The 22,270-nt window shown below is 54.6% G+C and overlaps 2 protein-coding genes and 1 non-coding gene across 3 annotated transcripts; all 3 read left to right on the top strand.

Annotated features, from left to right (window-relative positions):
• Window positions 1-1,828: 1,828 nt before the first annotated feature.
• On the top strand, window positions 1,829-6,475 carry COL26b_005661 (uncharacterized protein; the record flags this gene model as incomplete). Its single annotated transcript, XM_053178500.1, has 5 exons — window positions 1,829-2,066; window positions 2,123-4,215; window positions 4,264-4,842; window positions 4,894-5,638; window positions 5,688-6,475. 5 exons carry the CDS (start codon window positions 1,829-1,831, stop codon window positions 6,473-6,475), a joined length of 4,443 nt encoding a protein of 1,480 aa, XP_053037511.1.
• A 1,838-nt stretch (window positions 6,476-8,313) lies between these two features.
• COL26b_005660 lies at window positions 8,314-8,396 on the top strand. The gene has a single exon. It is a non-coding gene; the product is annotated as a tRNA-Asp (tRNA).
• A 9,522-nt stretch (window positions 8,397-17,918) lies between these two features.
• COL26b_005659 (uncharacterized protein) lies at window positions 17,919-20,424 on the top strand (the record flags this gene model as incomplete). Its single annotated transcript, XM_053178499.1, has 3 exons — window positions 17,919-18,681; window positions 18,732-19,327; window positions 19,384-20,424. 3 exons carry the CDS (start codon window positions 17,919-17,921, stop codon window positions 20,422-20,424), a joined length of 2,400 nt encoding a protein of 799 aa, XP_053037510.1.
• Window positions 20,425-22,270: the final 1,846 nt, after the last annotated feature.

Genomic DNA, 22,270 nt, shown 5'->3' with positions numbered 1-22,270 from the left:
ACCGATTGGATGCATGTACTTTCCCTGAAAGAGTTCTCTACGATTTTTTATTTTTTTTCCAAATTTATTATTATTATTTTTTCAAATTTTTCTCAACTTTGGTGTAGTTGACCATCACTTCCCTGTGAAAGCATCTCCCCTTTCCCTTTCTCCTTTGCCTCGTGGGTAGGTTGGTGTGGTTGGGGGGGGGAATCTGAATTATGAGGCTGGCCACTTGATCCCCGGTGCCAGCAGTGAAGGGCATCCTCCATCATTTCTTTCTTCTCCCGTTCAGTGCACCTGTCCCTCAACTTTTGCAATTCTGCGAAGTAGAACAACAAGAAGTGATTCATTGAGGCATCTCACAGCGGGTTTCTTCATTTTATTTTCTCATGTCTGATCTCTTTGAGAATATAAGTGGATGACAACAACAACAACAACAACAAAAATCAACATTGTCTGTTCTTACCTTTAAGGCCTCCTATGACACTGACAACCGTCTCACAAGATACGTACCATTTGCTCTAAGCCGCGCCCTCTAAGTCCTCGCCTTACCTAAGTCATTCATCACCCCAGCTTCTACACCTCGTTTCTCGGGCAGAAGGTTGCCAGGACGGACAAAGCCACCCTCCCCTAGGGAAAAAAAAATCCCAGACCCCCTCCAAGCGAGAGCGCTCGCTGCTGGGCAGTCTGTAAAATCGGCCTAATCTGCATCAGCTGTACCGCATCCGCCATCAGCTCCTCCCAATTATTCTAGGTACCAAGGACCTGGGCTTATTACTGGATCTTGCCTGTTCCGCACTGTACGACAACAGACAATCCGGCAGTACTGCAGCAGCAAACGTCCACCACCAGGGTTGAAACCGCCTCCAATAGCCATCCTCTACAGTGCTTTCTTTCCACAGCACTTGGCAAGGTAGAAAGGCGCAAGCACAGGTCGCAAAGCAGACGCGCGCACATCTGTATCTGATCTGCCCCCAACTCAAACGCACACATACCTGCCCGTCGCCTTCTCTTACCTTACCTCACTCACTACGTCTACCACCGTCCACGCCCTTCCGTACCTTACTCACGACTTGGACCAGTTCCTGCCGTTTCCTTGTGGGATCCAATTCCGTACGGTCCTTCCGCCTTCGCCCTCTCACACATACACACACACTCTCTCTCTCTCCTCCCACCCCACAAGCCCCGATGCGCAGTCCGCTTGGAGGTCCTCAGCTGTAGTTTTCCACCGCCCTGTCGACCTGGACCTCTACTTTGTTTTCCCCCGTCCTTCTGTTCTGTGCTTTTGCCCTGGGTCTGTCTGCCATCCGCCAAACAGACCTGCTGCTTGAACGACTGGCTGGCTGCACTGCACTACTAATGCAAGACGCCTTCTCCCATCTGCTTTCGCTACACTTGGATTTCCCCCGCCGCCATCCCGGAGCTGCACAGGCAGCTCGCCTTCACCACGTCTTCCTCAAAGAAGAGAAAGCTCTCCCGCAACCAGTCCTGCGACGACCAAGTGCCTAGCACCAGCACTTCCTCCACTGCCGACACCGTCCTCCCGTCGTGCGAGCCAAACGACGACCCGGCCTTCTCCTTCTCCGCTGCGTCAACCGACGGCCGGTCGACTCCCACCTACGCTCGCAGCGACTCTGTCCCGGCTTCAAGCTTGCCTGCGCGTCTGCAAACCGGCTCTCTTGTCTCCGCCGACTACGCATCCAGCACCGCCTCATCGCCTTGCGGTGTCGCCGATCTCTCCATCGACAGCGATCGAGGGGACATCTCCGGCCCCGAGACTGGCACTGCGCTGACCTACCACTCAGCCAGAAGCCGGTCTCCTTTCAACGTCTCCCGCCGAGCCATCATGACCAGTGATGCCAACCCTCACCAACGTTCTTCCTCGCCCTTGAAACGACGTGCTTCCAGCATGGACCCCGACGCCGACGTTGAGATGAAGGAGGACGTCGAGATGACCCCGGCCCAAACGACCGAGGACCCCGAGAGTGCCCCGTCTACCTCCAAAACACACCTGCCCCGCGCCATGAGCGTCGATTTGCCCGACAACGCTGCGAACGGTCATTCCGGTGCACCCAAAGACAAGGGTAGGATCCATCTTTCAGACACGCTTAATCGTTGTTTGCTGACCAAACTGTTGCAGATATTCCTCCGCTGCCAGAGCAGATCAAGACGATTCAGACACTTCTCAAGGCTTTCAACGACGAGCCCCCCAAAGCAGGCACTGTTGCGTACATTGTGTCGAGATCGTGGGTGGAAAAGGCGCTAGCGCTGGGTGGAGACCCCAAATTTGCAAAGAAAGAGGCGTCAGACGAGCCACTGGGACCTGTCGACAATTCGGGCGTGATCCTCGAGGTTCTGAAGCAACCCAATGGCGATGACTTTGTGCGGATGAAGCCCGGCGTCAGCTTGGAGGAATGCGAACTCTTTCCCGAAGATGCCTGGACGCTTGTGTCTGAGTGGTATGGTGTGAAGGAAGGCCAAAAGCCTATTGTTCGTCTTGCTATCAACACGGCGACCGACGCTGCAAGCCCTGCCAACATCATGTTCGAGCTTCATCCTCCCATTTTCACGGTTCACAGGGTCGAATCGCCTGCCAGTCCCTTCCAGGTTAATGACGAGCTCAAGGCCAAGGGCCCGTTCGTCTTGGCCCGAAGCTCCACCATGCCGTATAATGCGTTTTACAAGGAGTTGAAGCAGCTCATGGGTATTCCCCTTGACCGCAAGATCCGTGTGTGGCAAGTCTTGCAGAAGCCGACCACGCCAGTTGTGCAGGACCTGTCGCCCCCGTCTACGTTGACGCCGCCCGAGTCACCCAACCCCGACAAGCAGGCCGAAACCTCGGCCGACCCCTGGCAAAAGCTGCTGATTAGACCGACTGTCCTCACGGCTCTTGCTAGAGACACTGAGCGCGTTCAGGTTACGGCGGATGACAGGACAGGCGACGAAAACTACAACGGCCGTTCTCCCGTGTCTTTCTACGGGCTATCGCAGGACTGCATCCTTGTCGTTGATGAACAGTACAGTGCCAACTCCTGGGTGTCCGGCTTGGGCAAGAAAACCGCCAACGACAAGGTCATTGCCTCACGAGGTAGCGCCTCGAGCTTGACTACACAAGGGAAAGGCACCAGTGGCCGAAACAGCCCTGCTCCGGGGCCTGTTACCAGAGGTCGGACCCAGCAGAAGAAGCCAGGCAGAGGTCTTGGCGCCGTCGGTCTCCAAAATCTGGGTAATACTTGCTACATGAACTCGGCTCTTCAGTGCGTTCGCAGCGTTGAGGAATTGACAAAGTACTTCCTGACCGGCGAGTACGAGAAGGAAATCAACAAGGCCAACGCGCTTGGCTACAAGGGACAGGTCGCAATGGCATACGGCAATCTTCTCAAGGAGATCTACGCGGAGTCAAGAGGCGCCGTAAGCCCGCGCGACTTCAAGAACACTGTCGGCCGCGCTCGCAGCACGTTCCAGGGCTGGGGTCAGCAGGACACTCAAGAGTTCCTCGGATTTCTTCTCGACGCCCTGCAGGAAGATCTGAGCCGCATCAAGAAGAAGCCGTACATTGAGAAGCCTGATTCTACCGATGAGATGATTGGCGATGAGGCGGCCATCCGAAAGATGGCGGAAGAGGTGTGGGACATCACGCGCAAGCGTGACGACTCAGTTGTCGCGGACCTCTTCACCGGACTGTACAAGTCGACTCTGAAGTGCCCCGTCTGCGACAAGATCTCCATCACTTTCGACCCCTTTAGCAATCTGACCTTGCCGCTTCCCGTGGAGGACATGTGGAGTAGAACTGTCAAATTCCTGCCATTGAACGATGCGCCTGTACAGATCGAGGTTGAGCTGTCAAAGCACAGCGCCATTGAGGGGCTCAAGAAGACCATCTCGGATAAGACTGGCGTGCCTGTGGAGCTGTTACTAGGAGCTGAAGAGTTTAAGGGCAAATTCTTCAAGGTCTACGACGATAGCAGCGACGTGTCGGATGAGATCCAGTCCAACGACATTCCCACTTTCCACGAGCTTGAGGTAGCACCAACGAACTATCCTCCCAAGCAAAAGAAGATGGGTGCGCCTACTTCTATGCTAGACATCAGCGACGAGCCCTATGTCGATCCTCTCACCGAGCGAATGGTCGTCACTGTCCTTCACCGCAAGCGCAATAACAACAACACCTACCGCATGAGATCAGACGATGTGGCCTCGCCTCCCCACTTCATCGTTCTCACTCCCGAGGAAGTAAGTGGACACCCTGTGTTGTCAACAGTCTTGTGCTAACCAGAACAGTCTCGGAACGAGGACGCCATTCGCCGCAAGATCTTGGAAAAGGTGGCGACATTCTCTACTTGGTCCGAATTCTCCGAGAACGACGACAGCACCGATGCCGACATGGTCATCACGTCCCAGTCCGACGCTGATTCATCGGGGGACAGTAAGATTGTCTCCCACTCAGTAGAAGGAGAAGATGACTTAGTTGATGTCTCCATGGTCGCAGGCGGGCAAAAGTCGAATGGCCGACAAGCTCTGAAGCAGTTTAACACCACTCGCCCCAAATGGGTCAACAGCAGCGCCTACCTTCCGCCTCAACTGCAGAACCTGTTTGAGCTCAGCTTTTTCAACGAGAATGGTGACTCACCGCTGCCAACCGGTTGGAACTCAGTCGACGACAACAAGAACTTCCGCACTCTGGCTTCTAGGGCACCCGAGACCACGCCCGAGGCAGACTCCAACAGCCCTGGTTCTTCCCACACCGCTGACAGTGAACACGAGAGTGTGAGCGAGGAGCAATCTCCACAGTCGGTTGAGGAGCAGACCCGCATGGCAGACGAGTCGGAGGAGGATGAGCCGGTCCGACTCCCTCCCAAGGTAAGCATTCTCCCGTTTCTAACCATCAGGTCCACATCTGACTTGAAGCAGGCCGCTCGTGGTAGAGGCAACCATAAGGTTGGTGGAGCCCGCCGCAAGTTCAACAAGGGCAACAAGACATACGGCAAGAAAGGCAACAAGCGTCGCAATAAGGAGCTGCGGAACAGCAAGGAGCAGTCCTACAATCTTGTCGACGTTGCGCCCCAGCCATCGCCGTTGGACGAAGTTCCCGGTGGCCCCCTCATCCGTCTTGGCGAGGGCATCATCGTCGACTGGACCGAAGAGTCTTGGGAAATGGTCTTTGGTAAGGAAGATCGCGACGACGACACTCGCGGCCAGAGGACCTTTGTCGAACCCGAGAAACTTGAGGACCAAGCTCTCGAGCAGAAGCGTAAGACGCGAATGGCTCGTAAGAAGCAGGGAATTACTCTTGAGGAATGCTTGGACGAGTTCGAGAAGGCCGAAGTGTTGTCTGAGCAGGACATGTGGTACTGCCCACGCTGCAAAGAACACCGACGTGCCAGCAAAAAGTTCGACCTTTGGAAAACGCCAGACATCCTCATTGTCCACCTGAAGAGATTCAGCAGCTCAGGTTGGCGCCGCGACAAGCTTGATGTTCTGGTCGACTTCCCCATCGAAGGTCTCGATCTGCACAAGCGCGTCCTCTGCCAAGAGACGGGTAAGGAAGAGATCTACGACCTCATTGCCGTCGATGACCATTTCGGCGGTCTCGGTGGCGGTCACTATACGGCGTACGGACGTAACTTTGTCGATGGACAGTGGTACAACTACAACGGTACGTGAGGCCCTGCGGCTAAAACGCAGCCAAGCTAATGAGAACCCAGACACGTCGGTTAGCAAGACATCGCCTGAGAGTGTTATCACCAAGGCAGCGTACCTGCTGTTCTACCGCCGCCGCTCAGACGGCCCCTTGGGCGGTCCCCGTTTCAAGGAAATCTTCGACAAGTTCGACAAGGGCGGCGAAGATGACGAAGAGGGAGACACCAGCTCGGGGGAAGATCAACGTCTCGCCGGGGGCTCCTCCCTAACTGGATCGTCGAGACTTGGGACCGGAGCCGAAGCAACTCTCCCGCGCGGAAATCGTGGTTTGGCTAGTAGCACAATGGCCACGGTGTCGCGCGAGACAGAGGATGAGCTCCCGCCTTATGAAGGCAGCTCGAGCACGAACGTTGGCAGTGAGAATATCCAGAACAGCATCGAAGACGAAGGCATCGGTATGACTGACAACTTTGCTGGATCGAACGGATTTCAGGCAACACAGACGTGGAACTGGAACTCCCTGAGCTCCAATGATGGCCCGGCCAACTCTCTCGGGATGGAAGGCTACGCCAGCGATGACGCCCAGCCTGACTCTTCGGACGACAGGGACAACGATACGGACATGCAGTTTGACGAGACCCTTGGAGAATACGGGGATGCGACTCATGAGGAAGCGCCACCGCCACCGGATTTTAGCGCGCAAATCGGACTCTCTGAGATCCAGAATGCGGCATGGGAGCGTCAAAACAAGGACAAGGTCATCTCGGTCCCCGCTGTCGATGACGATGTCGCTTCCACTGAAGCAGCGGAGATCCATCTCGAGGACGAGGCGGACCAGCGTCCTCGGTCCTAGTTGCCGCGGCGACTTGGGGTTTGCTCTAGGTTTTTCCAACAAAAGGGGTCGTCTTAGACTAGCGGTCCGCCATTCTTGACGAGTCGGGCGAGGGTACGAAAAGACTACCGGGTACGCATTTCAATACGGAAACCCGGTGTGCATACGAGTCTATGAACAAGGTTAGTGAAGGCATTACAAAAAAAGCAGAGAGGATACAATGAGGCGTAAATAGAGATAGACCTCTCATGCCCTGGCATACATCAGGCCATACTTTTAGCCTCGACGTTTTTCTTCGAGTCTCGATTGCATGAGGATACGGGTGTATGACTTTTGATTATTACGGTACGCTATACAAAGAATATAGCAGATTCGTAAGAGTTACCCAGCGTTTGCCTCGCCGTGTGCTTGTGCCTCTCGGAAGTGTCAACCATCGATGCAGTGAACGTCATTCCCAGGGAACTTTGTAGACCATGACTTGAGTGGCCCCTTCAATCCCCTTCGAAACACTCTTGTTTGGTAACCTGTTGTTGTTCTCGGTGGCATTTGGGCTCTCCCGAGGCACCGTCATCAAGCATCATGATCAGGGGACAAGATCCGGCACATGGTGTTACATCGCCAGGGGCTAGTCACAGTGGACCTAGGTTTAGGAGACGTAATTCTTCCGAAGAACTTTGTTATTTGAGCGAAAAGTGATGCAGGATAATTGCAATGACAACGGCGGCAATGACGAAGACGAAGAGGACGCGTCAATAACAATGACCAAAGCGACGACGACTATAGCGATGGAACGATGAAATGATGCTTCAAATTACGTCAGTAGTAATCGATGTAGATACATCACTGGCGACTTTAGGAGGTGTAACCTGTATTTTCTGGACGTGATGCTTAGCAAGGTGTGCAATATTCTCCTCCCTGATCAGCAGGATACATGCAGTGAATACAGGGGGTCGCCGAGCAAGACGATAGATTCTCGTCTGAAAGGGTTCAGGCATCTAGGCCAGGGTGGGCTGGTGCTTTCAAGCTGATAGTTGTGAAAGGGTTTCATTCTGATGATAACGGCAACAGCACCGAGCAGGGACGGACGGAATAAAAAGAGGTGGAACTATGGGCGTACAGGAGCTTCTATGGACAGAATTAGATCCAAGGTCTCGTTGATGATGTACGACGTAGACTCTAATGGAAGGTGGGTTTATCTTTGTATCTAGTCTAATTATGTTCTGCCTTTAAAGGTAATGACAGAATGTTCATTTTGATATAAATAGCATTTTATATAAGTTTTGTTTGCTGGGTAGTGTCAGTTGACTATCCGGGCAGTGTCTACCACGTATACGTGTAATCCGTCCGCGTCGTCTGTCGTCGTCTCGTCTGTTATCGTTATTATTATCGCTTCCCCTGTCATTTCCTCTACTGCTATTATCCTTATTGAAGTATCAACTTTACTACAACAGTAAGAGTAATAACGACAGAAATGACAGCCATAAGAAGAAGAATAATAACAGCAGAGATGACAGATGAAAATAGTGACGACAGGAAGAATTACAAGGGGAGTTAAACTAATGGGATCAAGGATAGAAAAGGGGGATAGCGACAGCATCAATAGAGATATGAGCTCTTCCAGATGACGATGGGACCACAAGAGGAACGAGGAAGAGGGATAAAGAAGAGGGATGATAACAGTGAGGATGATAACAGTGAGGATAATAATAATAATAACTAGAATAATAACAACATATAGAAAGAGCCTTAGGTTTCTCGTCTCTCGCTGTTCTCGCTAACTTAGCGACCTAAGTGGGGAGGGAGAGCGTCGTGGGCTCCATATTCACTTTGAGCGCCTTACCCAGACATGATCATCAGCATCCTCGATAGTCTAGTGGTGAGGATATCGGCTTGTCATTCATACGATGCGCCGGGGACCGGGGTTCAATTCCCCGTCGAGGAGTTTCTCTTTGCTTTTTTACGATGTGTCTGTCAATTGGGGGCATTGTTCTAAGTCTTTCGCAACTTTTTTCTTCTTCTCCATTTTCTGACAATACTCAAAGAGGCAGTTATGTTACACGCAGGCCACTCCTGAGTTTCAAGCGCACAGCAGATCACCAACAAACCCCTGCTCGGGCATGCCGAGTGCTACAACGTCTAGAACCACATTGTCAAAGTCTGGACACCCGAGTTGAAGATCCCGTCTGAAGGCCCCCCAAATGTATCTATTCAATACAATCAACCACGAAGCTTCTTCAAAAGGGATGCCAGGATGCCCTTTTTTCGGCTGTTGAAGATCAACCTCTTGAGTCCGGATCATGCCGGTGAGCATTGACGATGCAATGTAAACCACGCTCAGCACCCATGCTCCCTGGTTCAACAACTCGGGACCTCAGTCCACAAGCAGGCAAGCCGCGGCAACCAGCCTCAATGTATCCGGATCAACATGTCAACAACTCTAAAAAGATGTGACTTTTTCCAACGATCTGAACCGGACGAACAAGTCCCAAGTCACGGCTTGAGTCTTCAAGTGGACATGCCAGCGTCCGGGGTAGATGGCTCCTTCTCAAACTCTAAGGGAAGCATAACCAACCTGTCGGTTTTCGCCGCACGTTGATTCAAGTCTTTTTTATTCACAGAACGACCCCAGGCTTTGCAACCCTAATCCCTCCACCGTTCGTCGTGAACAAGCCTTTTCCGCCTGATTCATCTTTCTCGGCTAATAGGATCGCAAAATACGACAGCACAAGGTGGGGGAAAAAAAGTCCCTGCCCCTGGGTTGGAGGGGGGTTTGAGGGGCAGCATCATCTGAAGCAGAGTCCCCTCTCGGATGCCGCGCCGAGCTCCGTCTCAGACGAACACGTCCCGAAACCCCAAGGGGCGGTGGATTAATCTCAACGGCGCGCAGGGGACAATCTTCGTCAACAGCCCTACGTCTTGCAGACAACGGTGAAGCGTGTGTGTATGTGTGTGTGCCTGCGAGTGTTCACCCGGCGACTTGAGGACCGACTGAAGCACGCGACTACGACTATATGGTAACTCCGTTGCGAATGTACATGCAGCTTCGCCGTTTGACTGCAGACTACTTGGCTTGGACGCACTTGCATCACATTTGCATGAGCGAATGCGAAAAGGAACACTGACGAGCCGATGTTCGACGAGGAACGGTAGTAGAGAGAGCCCTTGCGTCCTGCACGAAATCCTTCTCCCTTTTTCGAAACTTGAACGCTGATTTCTGCTGTCAAAGACGAGAGAGTGGAAAATTGTATGCAGGAACCACAGTATGAGACGTTTGATCAGATGTGCCATCCATAGTTGGGCACGGTCTGAAGGTTTCTAATTAAGTGACCCTCTGCGGTTCCCGCTTGGACGAGCACGGACACCGGTTGTCGTTAGTCTGCGAGGTGAGAGAAATAGACGCAGATGAGTGTTCATCAACTGCCAACGGTTCTCGAACGAGGGTCGTATCGTAGGCATGTCCATGACGGAGAGGGCCCGGAAGGGCCGAGCGACGGCCGGCAAGCATTTTGAGACTCTTTGATGGAGAATAGCTGACGTGCTCACGATCAAGACATCCGACGATGGGGCTCAAGCACAGAATGGTCTGTCAAAGTGGGCAGACTTCGAAGGGGTCAGTCAGATGGGCAGCATAGGAAAGGTCTGGGGATGGGGGGCCTTTACCGGATCGACAGGGCTGAAACGGAAATGGACGAACGCAACTGCCAGTGGCCTCGACCGAGCGCTCTGGAGTGGAAAGGGAAATAACAAGAAAATATTCTTCAATGTGTTCCGCGGTCTCGGAATCCTGACCCTTCGCTCCCGGAGATAAGGTTACTGTTGTCAAGTTGTCAATCACAACCGCATTGTGACAGGTGCAATCGCGCATACGCATCGCAGCTTATCTCTCACCTGTCCGTGCCGCTAGGCAGGCAAAGTGGCCCCCGTCGGGATACCTGCCCCTCTGAGCAAGGGCACGTGGACAGCTAGACTACCGATATGGGATGAATGGGGAATGGGGATTGGGGAACCCGGATGCCCAGTTGACAGGCCACGGGATTTTGCCTGCGCCAGTAGATAGAATGGGCGATGGCGATATCTGGCGTCGTGCTATCAGCGGGTAGCAATGAGCGAGGTGGTCGTCCAGCGAGACCGCCTATTTTTCCTGTGCTAGAGACTACTTTTCCTGTAGCTATACTCTAATCACTTTACCGTCGTCTTCGTCGTTGCTATCGTCCTCATCGTCACTATTGGGCCGCTACAATCACTTTCAATAGGAGTGGTTAAGTGCACAGGAAATATAGCCGCGCAGACACAGGAATATTAGGTGGTCTCCGTCCAGTGTGGGCTGGAACACTGCACGTGTCTCAGGTGGGCGTATTGCGCCGAAGCCATTACCCAGTGAGAATCGAGCACTTGGGATGACGGTGTCACGAAGCCGAGGCTGAGTCTTCTAGATGGTGCAACGAAGAACTCAACTGCTGACGAACCAACCAACGATTAAAGCGCAAAGAAAAAAAAAGAAAAAAAAAGAAAAAGGGAGGCATGGGCTGGGCGACCGAAATGGTGGCCCACGAGTCGTCCGGCAGCCAACCGTCCCGGCACCAAACTGAAAATAGGCTCTCTGCCGTCGCCGCCGGCCCCCCAAGACGATGAACCGGGCCAACAGTGTGACTGCAGGCGCCTGATCCGCGGCTGGGCTTGTAAGTTGTCACAACTCTTCCTTCTTCGTTGCAACTGATCGGCGGGTTGGAGGTGCGGGTGCGGAAGGTCCGGGGAACGATACAGCGGCACTTGTCAGGCGGAGAGGATGCTTTTTCGGAGGGCGCGGGCGCAGAGTTGCGGGCGCGTTGGAGGGTAGTGCAGCCCGGCCGATGTCAGTTGCAGACGACCAAGTAGCGGCCGGGACGATGGTGTTTGTGCGCAGGTGGGGGTAGACGGTGTGTATGTTTGTCTCAAGTCGTCAACTTCCAAGTCAGTTACCAACGTTGGGGCCGGGCATCGTGACTCTATGGTCAGAGTCTTAGGAGAAAGAAGAAGAAAGCGAGGAAGAAAGCGAGGCCGTCGCAGACGACATTGGTGCAGACTTGGACGCTTTGTGGGTTCATGGGCAGAATGCCGGGCGGCTGGATTGCTGCCCTTGCAGGAGAATGTGGCAGCGGAGAAGATGGCAGTTCGAGCGCGGCCGAGTTTAGACCTGCACGCCGCTTCACCATCCAAGCCCGCGATAGGCTGGCATACTTGGAGGGGGTTCATCGCCGCGGGGATTGGTTGAGCTTTCATTGGCGGCCCGGCGAGAGCTGAGATGAACCATGGGGGCCATGGGTAATACGGAAGCATCAGCAGTGGCTGAAAAAGAAAGCATGCCTCCTCCATGGCCAGCCGGGCGACGATAGACGAAGAAACTCAATCAAGACAGCAGAATTCCGATGCTGAACATGGATCGGCAGTGGGCGCGAGGGTTGCGCTGGCCGAGTGGCGGCCAGAGTGAAGCAACACTGACCGATGCACAATACTCAGGGCCAGCCAGTAGATGGCCAGCTCCAATAGCCCATCACACCGATCTTCATCATGTCTTGTCTCGATACAGCAGGTGTTGGAAAGGATGTGGAGCTGATCAGCCACCAGAGACACAGCAGATAGAAGGCAATCTGGAGCCAAGAGTCCCAAGAAGGCGCGTTCATCTGCCGTTCAGGAACATGCTGAGATCCGAGGGAGCAAGGGGCTCAATGGGGAAGGTCGATGAGACAGGCAGGCATGATATGAGGAACTCGCCGAGGAATGAGACTCGCCGTGTGCAGCAAGAGTGTCGGTCAAGAAATGCATGCTTCCAATTGCCAGATTGAAGGCAGACGAGCAACCGGAAGTCGTTTTCGTCCGAGAAACATTCCTGTGCTGGTATTCTTGTGTCGCAAACAGAAGAAGCTTTTTCGTTACTTTCGTCAGAAGAATCGGGTAAACGTCAGAAGGGTCGATCCGGTCTTGTGCGTCGCAAGTAGCAAGGCCAGGAGCGAAAGGTGACGTAGGGAGCGAGCCTGGAACCGGACAGGCATCGACCAGGTGTGAGCAGTCGGCCTTTTGTCGGCATCTATCCATTTCGATGGATGGTTTCGCTGGTGCCGTTGGAAGTTGTCAGCTGGCATCCAGCAACATTCTTCAGCAAGTCGATTCCATTCCCAGAAGTTGAATGACGGTGGCACACGCTGCAGACCTGATTGCAACTTAGTCATCTTAGTCGTTTCTCATAGATAACCAGGGACCAAAATCATTTGCTGTCAACTTGATCAGATGCACGGGCGCTTTGGATACAACTGTGGACACGTCGAGACCGGAACGGGCAGGCCAGGCCAGCGAGTATCAGCGCCAGAGGGGAAAGGCTTGTAGTTGAGTGTGGGATTGCAGCTGCAGCCAAAGGTGATGCCCGTGTCCTCGCACTTCGTAGTCCGCGGCGTGCGAGGTAATGCCGGGATACCTGGCGTTCTGGATATCGAGCGACACGTCCAGTATGGTGTTTGACGTCTCGTTGATGCTGTCGGGCAGAAGCTGAAAGCTGAATCATTTTGAGCAACCGGTAGGGCAGAAAACGGGTGTCGATATTCGTACTCAGCGGGGCGTGTGGTGGCAGCGGCCCCCAGAGGAGAATTTGCAAGCGTCAAGGGAGGGAGGACGTTGCAGGTCGTACCGTCAGCTGAAAAAAGCCAGGGCAGGGCAACAGTCGACGAGGCTTGACCAGGGAATTAATCACTTTGTGTGGATCAGATCAATCATCAGGACCGATGTCAAGGTATCCACGACATAAAGGAGAGCATGTCGGGAGACACGATGCATGGCTTCCCTCTTTCTCCGCCTCTCCATTGCTTCTGGAAGCCACGCAGAACAAGTAAGTGGACCAGATCATCGGCGATATTGCGCAATGTGGATAGCAATCTGCGATCAGAGAGGGGAGGGAGCCATGTTTGCCATGATGCTGTGCTGACCAATGTGGGCAGCTGTGGGTTCCATTCCGTGCGTGGCAGGCCGGTCACAGCCTGTGCGAGGCGACGATCGGCAGAGCGAACGAAGGGGACAGCGAGTCGGGTTCTGTTCTCAAGACTCAGGTCCCCTTCCCGGCGGCACCTTGCTGGCTCCCGTCAAGGCATCCGTACCTTGCGAAGATATGTGACAATTGTAGCGAATAGTTGGCGTACGGGCAATCATTGTTTGCAGAGCGGGAGGGGCGGGAATCAAAACGCAAGTGCGGCCGGGTGAACGCATGCGGGTAGAAAGGCTGATGGCGGCAGATGTGGAACGAAGTTGGCGACAGCGCCAGCAGCCTCGAGGGAATTGAGCGACAATTTCGACTTTTCGAATATGGAGGAGGTTGGGGAAGGCCCATTACTGTGTGCAGCATGCAATTGTGGTCGGTTTCGGTGGGTGGATGGCGATGGGGGACGATGAGGTAAAAGAAGGGGAAATCGTGTGTCCTTGGCACATGCCGGGGGCAGCGATATGGCGTATCCGTAGGGTAGGGTACCGAACGCCACACCGTACGCAATCCGAACACCTCAGCAGATGGAGAGGGATATCTCGAGATGTGTTTCGAAGACGAAAGGCAGCTAGTCAGTGGCCGGTGACGAGCCTGCTGTGAGTGGTTCGCCGGTTGACCAATTCCAGCCGGTGGGCGATGAAAACCGGCGAGACTGCGCAGTGGTATCCGTGGCAGACGGGAATGCACCTTACTGTTGGGTTTGCTGCATTTGCAGTGAGGTGTGCGATGCAGGCAGGTAAGTAGTGGTGGTGGTGGAAGCACGTCAATGGCAGTGAGCCTACCTCGGACCAGTAAGAGACTCGGAATGTGACAGAGAGTCTCAGTGGACGGCGCGGGCGGGAAGGTGGGTGTGGTGCAGGTGCACCATACTTTTTCAGTGATTGAGTGACCACTGACGGCCAGCGACGGCTGCGCCGCGCCGCCCCGGTATGGTACCTCTTTCCTAATTGTTTCCAATGTCCCTTCCTTCGCCCTCGCTCTTGCCCCAAAACGCCCAGGTATCCCGGCAAGCGCAGGCTGGTACGACCTGGCAAGCGCGGCGTGGGATGCTTTGGGTACCTAGCGTTCCCTGCAAACCCTGTTCCCAGCTGTTCCAGTCAGAACCCCCGGTGCAACCCCCCCCCAAAAAGCCCCTCTCCAGTGCGCCCCCTTGCAACTTGTGGTCCTTGGAAGCCTTCCACGCTTTCGATCGATGTTCGAGAAGCCGGCCAGAAGACCGGGTGCAGGGCCCTGGCCTTCCCTGTCTTGCCCGTCTTCCCTTCCCCTCGCACGAACAGGGCAACGTCTCTTCCCGGGTAGCGACTGGGGGTTGTAAGGTAGGTAGGTACCTAAGATACGAAGACGAAATAGACAGCTTGGTAGGCCAGGTACGAATACCCAGAGAGATAAGCAACTCCTGCCATGCCGGCTGGGCTCTCAGCCTGCATGCCCTGGGGGTAAGGCCAAACAGAATTCAAGACTGCGTCCTCTTCGTCTTCAGTGCATTCAGCTCAGGAGACCTGAACGGAAACAACTCCCCCTTTGCGGCATTGCCCGCATTCTCTCTCGTTATTCGACCCCTTCTCGCCCGCTTCGCTTGACGGTTCCCCTCCGCGTTGCGAGACGCAGGCGCAGAAGCAGACGCAGAAGCAGACGCAGACGCAGGCGCAGATGCAGGCGCAACGCTCGTACGCACATCCATGATCGTCCCAACCCGTCTCCGCCTGGTGTAGGCTTGTCAGATTCTGATTCCGACATGGCCTCCCATTCTGAGTCTGCAAAGTCCAGTCCAGACCCAGTGGGAAATCATTGTTTCCACAGCTGCCAGGTGACGAAGGCCCCCGGCATCTCACTTTTTCTTCCCTCTGTCTGCCTTCCATTCGCCCTGTGCGGTGCATCTCCCAGACCAGCAGCGCGGGAACAGAGCCCAATGCCCCGGATTGAAGTCACCTCAGATGACTCGGTCGAATCCAGTTGTTATTGTCCGCTATTCACCTGTTGATGTCCGCCTCATCATCGCACTGTGCCCCTGCAACCTCGTGAGATGGCTGCTTGCAGCCCCTACGTCGCTCCGCTTGCTGCTGACGACTTTGAACACCCGCTGTAGCTGTTGCTTCTGCAGGGCCTGTAAAGCAGGTGCCATGATGTGAACGAGATCCTGATACCATTTCCTCTGCTTCATCTTCAAGCGTAGCATCCAGCAGCCCTGATGCCGTCTCGAGGCCGAATTGCAACGACAGGTGCAACTGTTACCGCAACGCAACCCAGCGCAGAGCAGCGCAATACCTGAGCTTGGTGGGCGTTGCCTCGCTTCCTGCTCGGCATCTTGCTTTACTGAACTTGTCTTCTCAGAGCGTCTTTGGGGAGCGTCTTTGGGGAGCGTCTTAGTTAGAGCCCACCTTTCCTTCTCTGGACCATCGTCTTCGTTCCATTCTGCATCCATCCACAAACATTCTCCTCCCGAGATGCGCCAGTAAAACCTTAGCCTCTTCCAACTGCGTTACGGCAAAGAGGTACACTTCTCGTGGAAGGTACTTTCGTCAGGTACTTACCTAAGGTACTGGCCTCACTTCACTTTGCCTACCTACCCACCCTACCTACCTTACCTACCTTACCTACCTGACCCTCACTCTTCCCAAGTGCCTGCCTGCGTGCGCACACCACCAAGACCGCGCCACCACTACGTTGCTGCCACTTACCATTCATCACCACCAACACTACCACCACCACCTCGTCTGCAAATCCAACCAGCATTCGCCAATCTCTCATCCATTCCTCGCTGCTGTCGAAATCTCATCCGCCTTCTCCTCTTTCATTCCCATCTTCCCCCAGCCAACATCTCAGGAAACATCCATAAGGGCCTGCATTACACATTTACACTTTACGCACTTGTTCGCCCCCCCTCACTTACTCAGTCAGTCACTCAGTCTCCGTCTCTTGCACTCGCCACGCGGAAGGGAGCGAAAAGAAACGAGCGGAGCCGGAAGAGAGAGAAAGGGGGGAAAAAAAAGGAAAAGGGACCAAGAGCAGAATTGGTAAGTCGTTTTCGCCCTGCAAAAACTAGCTGCACTCCTCTAGCTTTCTCTCGAGCTTCCATGGTGTTTCTTGTTCTGTCCCGCCTTGCTTTGTTGGGCAAAGTATGTAGAGGGGAAGGGTAAGGCAAGGAAGCTTGGTCTGTTCTGCGCTGCTTCTGGGATGGGGCTCCCGCGCGAGCGCTCCTCTCTCCCACCCACCCCAAGTCTTTCGCTCTCTGCCACTGCCACTGACATTGGACCGCCCACCAAAGAACCACACGCACGCAGCAAGCAAGCAACCACGCACACACACACACACACACACACACACCCACCATACCCCCCTCCCCCCCTTGCCTGGCTTAACAATTTCGTACTCGAAGCCTGACTGCCCATTGTACTCCTCTCTATCCTCCCGTCCCAGCTACCTGACGCTTGCCTTCTTTTTCCCTTCTTCCCACTTCACGCCCGTTCGTCCCAGCCCTGTTGTACGTAGCCTGCCCTCATGATATTACGTCTTTCCTCGTCGTCGTCGTCGCTGCTTGTTTGTGCTCTGTTTTCTCTCGCCCGCTTCCCCCCCTCGTCAACTTGTATTTTGTCCACAACTAACCCGATGACTCGGTCGCTGCCAGCAGCATAGAGGAGCCTCCACCTTGGTCCCGAGTACATAACGAACTTTCCGCGCGACGGTACCCGCAACTGCGAAACGACAATCCCCTCCTCGTCCCTCTACGCTCCCGTACACGGCGAGATTGATTGCATTCAACCCTCCCATGCCTTCGGTTCTCCCGGCGCTGTGCGACTGCCATCGATGACAATCCTGGTGACCACCACCGCAATTGCGCCGTTGATTTAATCGCGTGCGCTTGGGCGTCTACCCTGGACGAGAAATCAGGCCCATACCTCGACCTCGCTTGTACCTTAACTGTCCCGATCCCTTCGCCCGCACATCATCCAGGCTTCGATTTTATTGCGCCAGACTGCGCATTCGCTGATACGTCGCGGGCGTCGCGCCGCCGTGCTGTTGTTCAATCGGACTGGGTTGCCGTCCTCGAATTATCCTCTGCGGAGCCCCTTGGATTGCCATTTTGCTCAATCGCATCGTCACGCTTTAAGCCTCCTTCGCCCTTGTGGCCAGAGCGCTCCGGTCGCGAGACTGGTTGCTCCCCGAAGCCGCGATGGACAACGCTACTTGTCATGTCGTCTACGTGAACCGTCAGGTTCGCCAAGACAGACTGATACGCAATGATGCGACCGATGCACACCTGTCGAATGGCGATGTAGCCAGTGGAGAAGTTGAATATATACAAAAAGACGCCGCACTTTTGCTGGATACCTTTGGAGAAGGTATGGAATCGATAAACCCCTCGTTCTCGCTCGTGATGCTAACGGCACTTCGCCAGTCTACCTCTGTTCCACCGGCTCAGCATGCATCTCGACGCTTTTCCAACTTTCCGACGAGTCAATGATGGATCTCACGCCAACTCTTGTCCTCGTCGACGTCCCTTACGACGAGCGCTTACCCAAGGTCCGGTCAAAGTCTAGGTCACCTTCGCCGCACTCGCGCCCAGTCACTGCCGATATTGATATACATACCCCAGAAGAGGAGGTCTACGGTCTGAAGTTACTGCAGAGAATCATGACTGAGGCTCACTTGCGTAGCACATCCAAGCTGGTCGTACCTATCCCAGTCGTGAGCTTTTCCTCGTTTGAAGTCCCTCACGCCAATGGCAGCACGATCGAAGACGCGGAAACGAAAAACTCGCCCACAGTCGATCGACGACTGATCATTCGCTGTCTCGATCTTGGTGCAGTAGATGTCATCATTAGCCCTTTGCACCCCAAATGCGTCACCAGTTTGGAGATCCATGCTTACCGCGGCCACAAAGAGGCAGCAAGAGAACAGCAAGAGATGCTAGAGGTCCGCAGAGGCAGGAAGCGTTCATGGGTCGGCGTAAACGAGGAAAAGCCCTTTGCATACTTGAGGGAAGCCATGGTATCTGGTCTTATGAGAGGCATATGCCGGTCGGGCGCGGATTCAGACGATGATCGGATCGCCAACGTCAGCATCGCCGTATCCACTGATCGCCAAGCCGCCGTCGCTGCCGCTGTAGGCAAGTGGCACTTCTGTGCCCACAGCTGGACCGATGACGAGCTGCTCGTGGCAGCGATGGTCATGTTCAAACATGCGTTGACCATGCCCGAGTTAGATCGTTGGCGGATTCCCACAGGTGAATGCTGCTGGCTGGCAAGACTCGGTGCAGTCGCTAACAATTCCCAGATCAGCTCATTAGTTTCCTGGTTGCCTGCAGAGCTGCGTACAACAACTTCGTTCCATACCACAACTTCCGACATGTTGTCGACGTCCTCCAGGCCACCTTCCATTTCCTAGTTCGCATTGGAACCCTGGCGCCATTCCCTCAAGACTCGCTTGCGCCTGAACAGCTTCCCGAAAAGTCTCCCATGGCCAGCTTGTTGCATCCTTTCGAGGGCCTCACGCTTCTGATCACGGCCATCGGACATGACGTCGGACATCCTGGTGTCAACAACGGCTTCCTCGTCACCCTCAACGCACCATTGGCTCAGCTTTACAACGACCGCTCCGTCCTTGAGTCATTCCACTGCGCTGCGTATTCGCAGATCCTGCGAAGGTACTGGCCCAGCGCGTTCGAGGACACCAAGATGAGGAACCTCATGATCAGCTCCATACTTGCCACTGACATGGGTCTCCATTTCGACTACATGAAAAAGCTTGGCGACACCCAAGAGAAGCTGGATGTTAGTAACACCACCGATGGATGGAATGGTCGTATGCTGGAGGAACAGAAGGCGTTGGCCTGCTCCTTGCTCATCAAATGTGCAGACATTAGTAATGTGGTAAGTTGGGTCCGTTGCATTTCAATATGGGCAGGATGATAACTTGCGCACCACAGGCGAGGAAACACGAGACTGCTCTTAAGTGGATGCATATTCTCTCAGACGAATTCTCACGCCAAGCTTCCATGGAGAATGAATTGGACATTGCGTCGTCTCTTCTTGCACCCCCGAAGAAGGACCTAATGTCGCTCTCCAAGGCACAATTGAGCTTCATGAATATGTTTGCTATTCCACTCTTTCAGGGGGTGGCCGACATACTCCCGGCAATGAGATACACGGTTGACGAGCTCGAAATCAACAAGGGCCTCTTCGAACAGCGTGTCCGAGACGAGCAGGCCAAGGAGGACCCCGTACGCAAGCGACTTCTCCGCGACGGGACATTCTCCCCGCGAACTATGAGTTTTGTGGGCGGTCCCGAGAGTCAGAGAGAGTCCATGACCCCTCGGGTGTCGACGCCCTTGACGGAGGAACTCGCAACACCACCGTCGCTGTTGGACGAATCAAAACGGGAAGACAAGGAATTGTCGCCAGGGCCGGCCGATCCGGTGAACAGGCCCATGCATGTGCCAGACACTTCCGACGACTACAAGGAAGTAAACGGCATCGTGACGACGTTTGACTCGGTGGCAGACTTCGCCGCGAGCGATCCTTTCCATAGCAGGGACAGGGCGAGCAGCTCTCCTGATAACCACCACGGCCACAACGGGAAACAACGCTGTAGCGAGACAACCGACGGAAGCATTACGGGCCAGTACGGCGGAGACTGGGCTTCGCAGGCTACCAGTGCTACCACGGGGAAAATGCCTCTTTCTCCAAGCACGCAAGGCACTAGTATTGTCAGTGCAGAGTCCGCGGAGCACATCCCTGGCGTTCCCACGATCTCGGAACCCAAGCCGTTCAACGAAGGCAAGCTCGAGCCCCCGATGATGGATCAAGAAGCGAACGGCTCTTACACATCGCATGAAAGCTGCAGAGTAGACGGAGGGAGAAAGTTGGTCAAGAAGAAATCCAGCAGGTTCCGCATAAAGGCGTTCAACTTCTTCCGGGGCACCAGGTCTGCAAGCCCTTCGATGCCGGCGGCTGACACAGCCGGTTGATGACGTTGGGTTGGAGCGAGGTAAGCCGAAGACGACTGCCCCTCGGAGGTAGTGGCACATGGGCACAAAAGCCCTCAAACGTGGTGGTTCACACAGCTGTCCTGGTCGTCGATATACCCGAGCTACGCTGTTATTAATCTAATAACGAACCGAGATGACCAGGCGGCACCCACACACGAAATGACTTGTAAAGCAGTATAAGGACCTCGCTATATATGTACAGTATCGGAGACGGAGTTAATGCTTTGGGGATTTGGTGTTTGGCCAGACAACGGCGACGGCATTGGGGAGGCATGGCCACGTTTCTTATGAAGTGGATGGAAGGCTTAGTGAGAACACAAGTTCTCGGTGGTCTCAACAGCCCCGCGGGCATCAGAATGGGCTGGACAGAAGGCGGCGTTTCCGGGCAGACAGGTGGATTGTGATGATAGGGCATCAGGACAGCGAAGGTCTGGTACCAAGGAGGATGGCGGCGAAGCCTTGTTTTGATTACGGCCGAGAAGGCTTGCGACCAGACCAGAAGAAACAGATGTCAGGAGGACGAATGGCTGGGAAGGGCCGAACGTCCGTGGTAGACGAATACAAACTCTGACCAGTTCCGCGAGGCCGCTCATAAATGGATCATCGTCTTAGGGGAGACAGAACCTAGTATCACAAAGCGACCACTAGGAAGGGACTGATGACACTTGACCCCCAGGCTTGGCAGCCGGTACCGCTTTTAGGCCTGGGGCGACATGGGTGACGTCGACAGGCGCCCACCCGTGTTAAATGGCGGTCACGAATGAACGATCCGGGGTAATTTGCGGCGGTTCTACGATGCAGAGCAGGGGGCGTCGGAGTCTGCTCTGGAAGCCAGGGCAAAAGATCAGGCAGATGGCGGTGATGGGCATTGAATGACTGAGGCTACGAGACAAGTCGGCCAGGAAGCTGGCCTATGGTCTTACCACAGACGGGTTGGCCGTAGAGGTTCGCGGTCAACCGAGCGGTCACGCGTCTCGCAGGGTGTCTGACGTTGACTGACGTTAGTTAACCGGCCATTCCATGCTGCCATGGTGATTCGTAACCTGCGGGTTAGTAGATAGCACAGAGCAATCTAGATGTTTTCTTCACACCTCGACCCCGGAAATACAATACCAAACAAAGTGCGAGTAGATTTGATTGCAAGCAGCGAACGCCCCTCGTCCCTTTGGCACTGCATCTTGAGCACCAGCTCCAACGGCTCTCAGTAGGCTCGTGACCAGAGCCGGGGGCGGTGCAGGGCAGCGTTTGTGCCTGAGAATCCCCCCATGATACCGCCGCGAATCGGAATGCGGGATGCGCTTATCAGGAAGACATATGTGGGCCGCCGCAGCAAAAGCGCCCAGGTTCTGTGCCTGTCCTGTACCTGGCATGACGCAGACGAACCGAAGGGGGGCAGGGTGAACGAGACGTCGGCCGTCGGCGCGTGGGAGCCTTAGTACCTCAGCAGCCATGGAAGTCGAGACACACGCAAGCCCGGCACTAACAGGCACACAGCTCATGGCACAGCGCGACGTGTTAGTGAGTCTGCAACAGGCAGGTTCTCTTTTAAGCGTCCGAGTCGCGGGGGTCAGGTGGGCGCTACCCTGTACGAAGTACACGCATCCCCGACAGGTATGTTTTGGCAACGCTTGGCTCGAGCCGGTCGTTGCTCAGCTTCCGAAGCTCTCCACAGCAACAGACCAACAGTGCGCGCTGAGCTGTTTGCTGCTGCTGCTGCTGTCACGGCTACTGCTGGCTTCGGTTGTAGCTGTAGCTGCTGCTGCGACGGCAGGCCCAGGGGCCAGCACACCCCAGTCCACCCATTGGTGACATTGGGAGCTGCCCT

The sequence above is a fragment of the Colletotrichum chrysophilum genome, assembly GCF_026319265.1.
Source record: "Colletotrichum chrysophilum strain AFK26 chromosome Unknown scaffold_39, whole genome shotgun sequence".
NCBI classification, from domain to species: Eukaryota; Fungi; Ascomycota; class Sordariomycetes; order Glomerellales; family Glomerellaceae; genus Colletotrichum; species Colletotrichum chrysophilum.
Note: the sequence above shows the minus strand (reverse complement) of the source record. Positions and strands in the feature narration are given on the sequence as shown.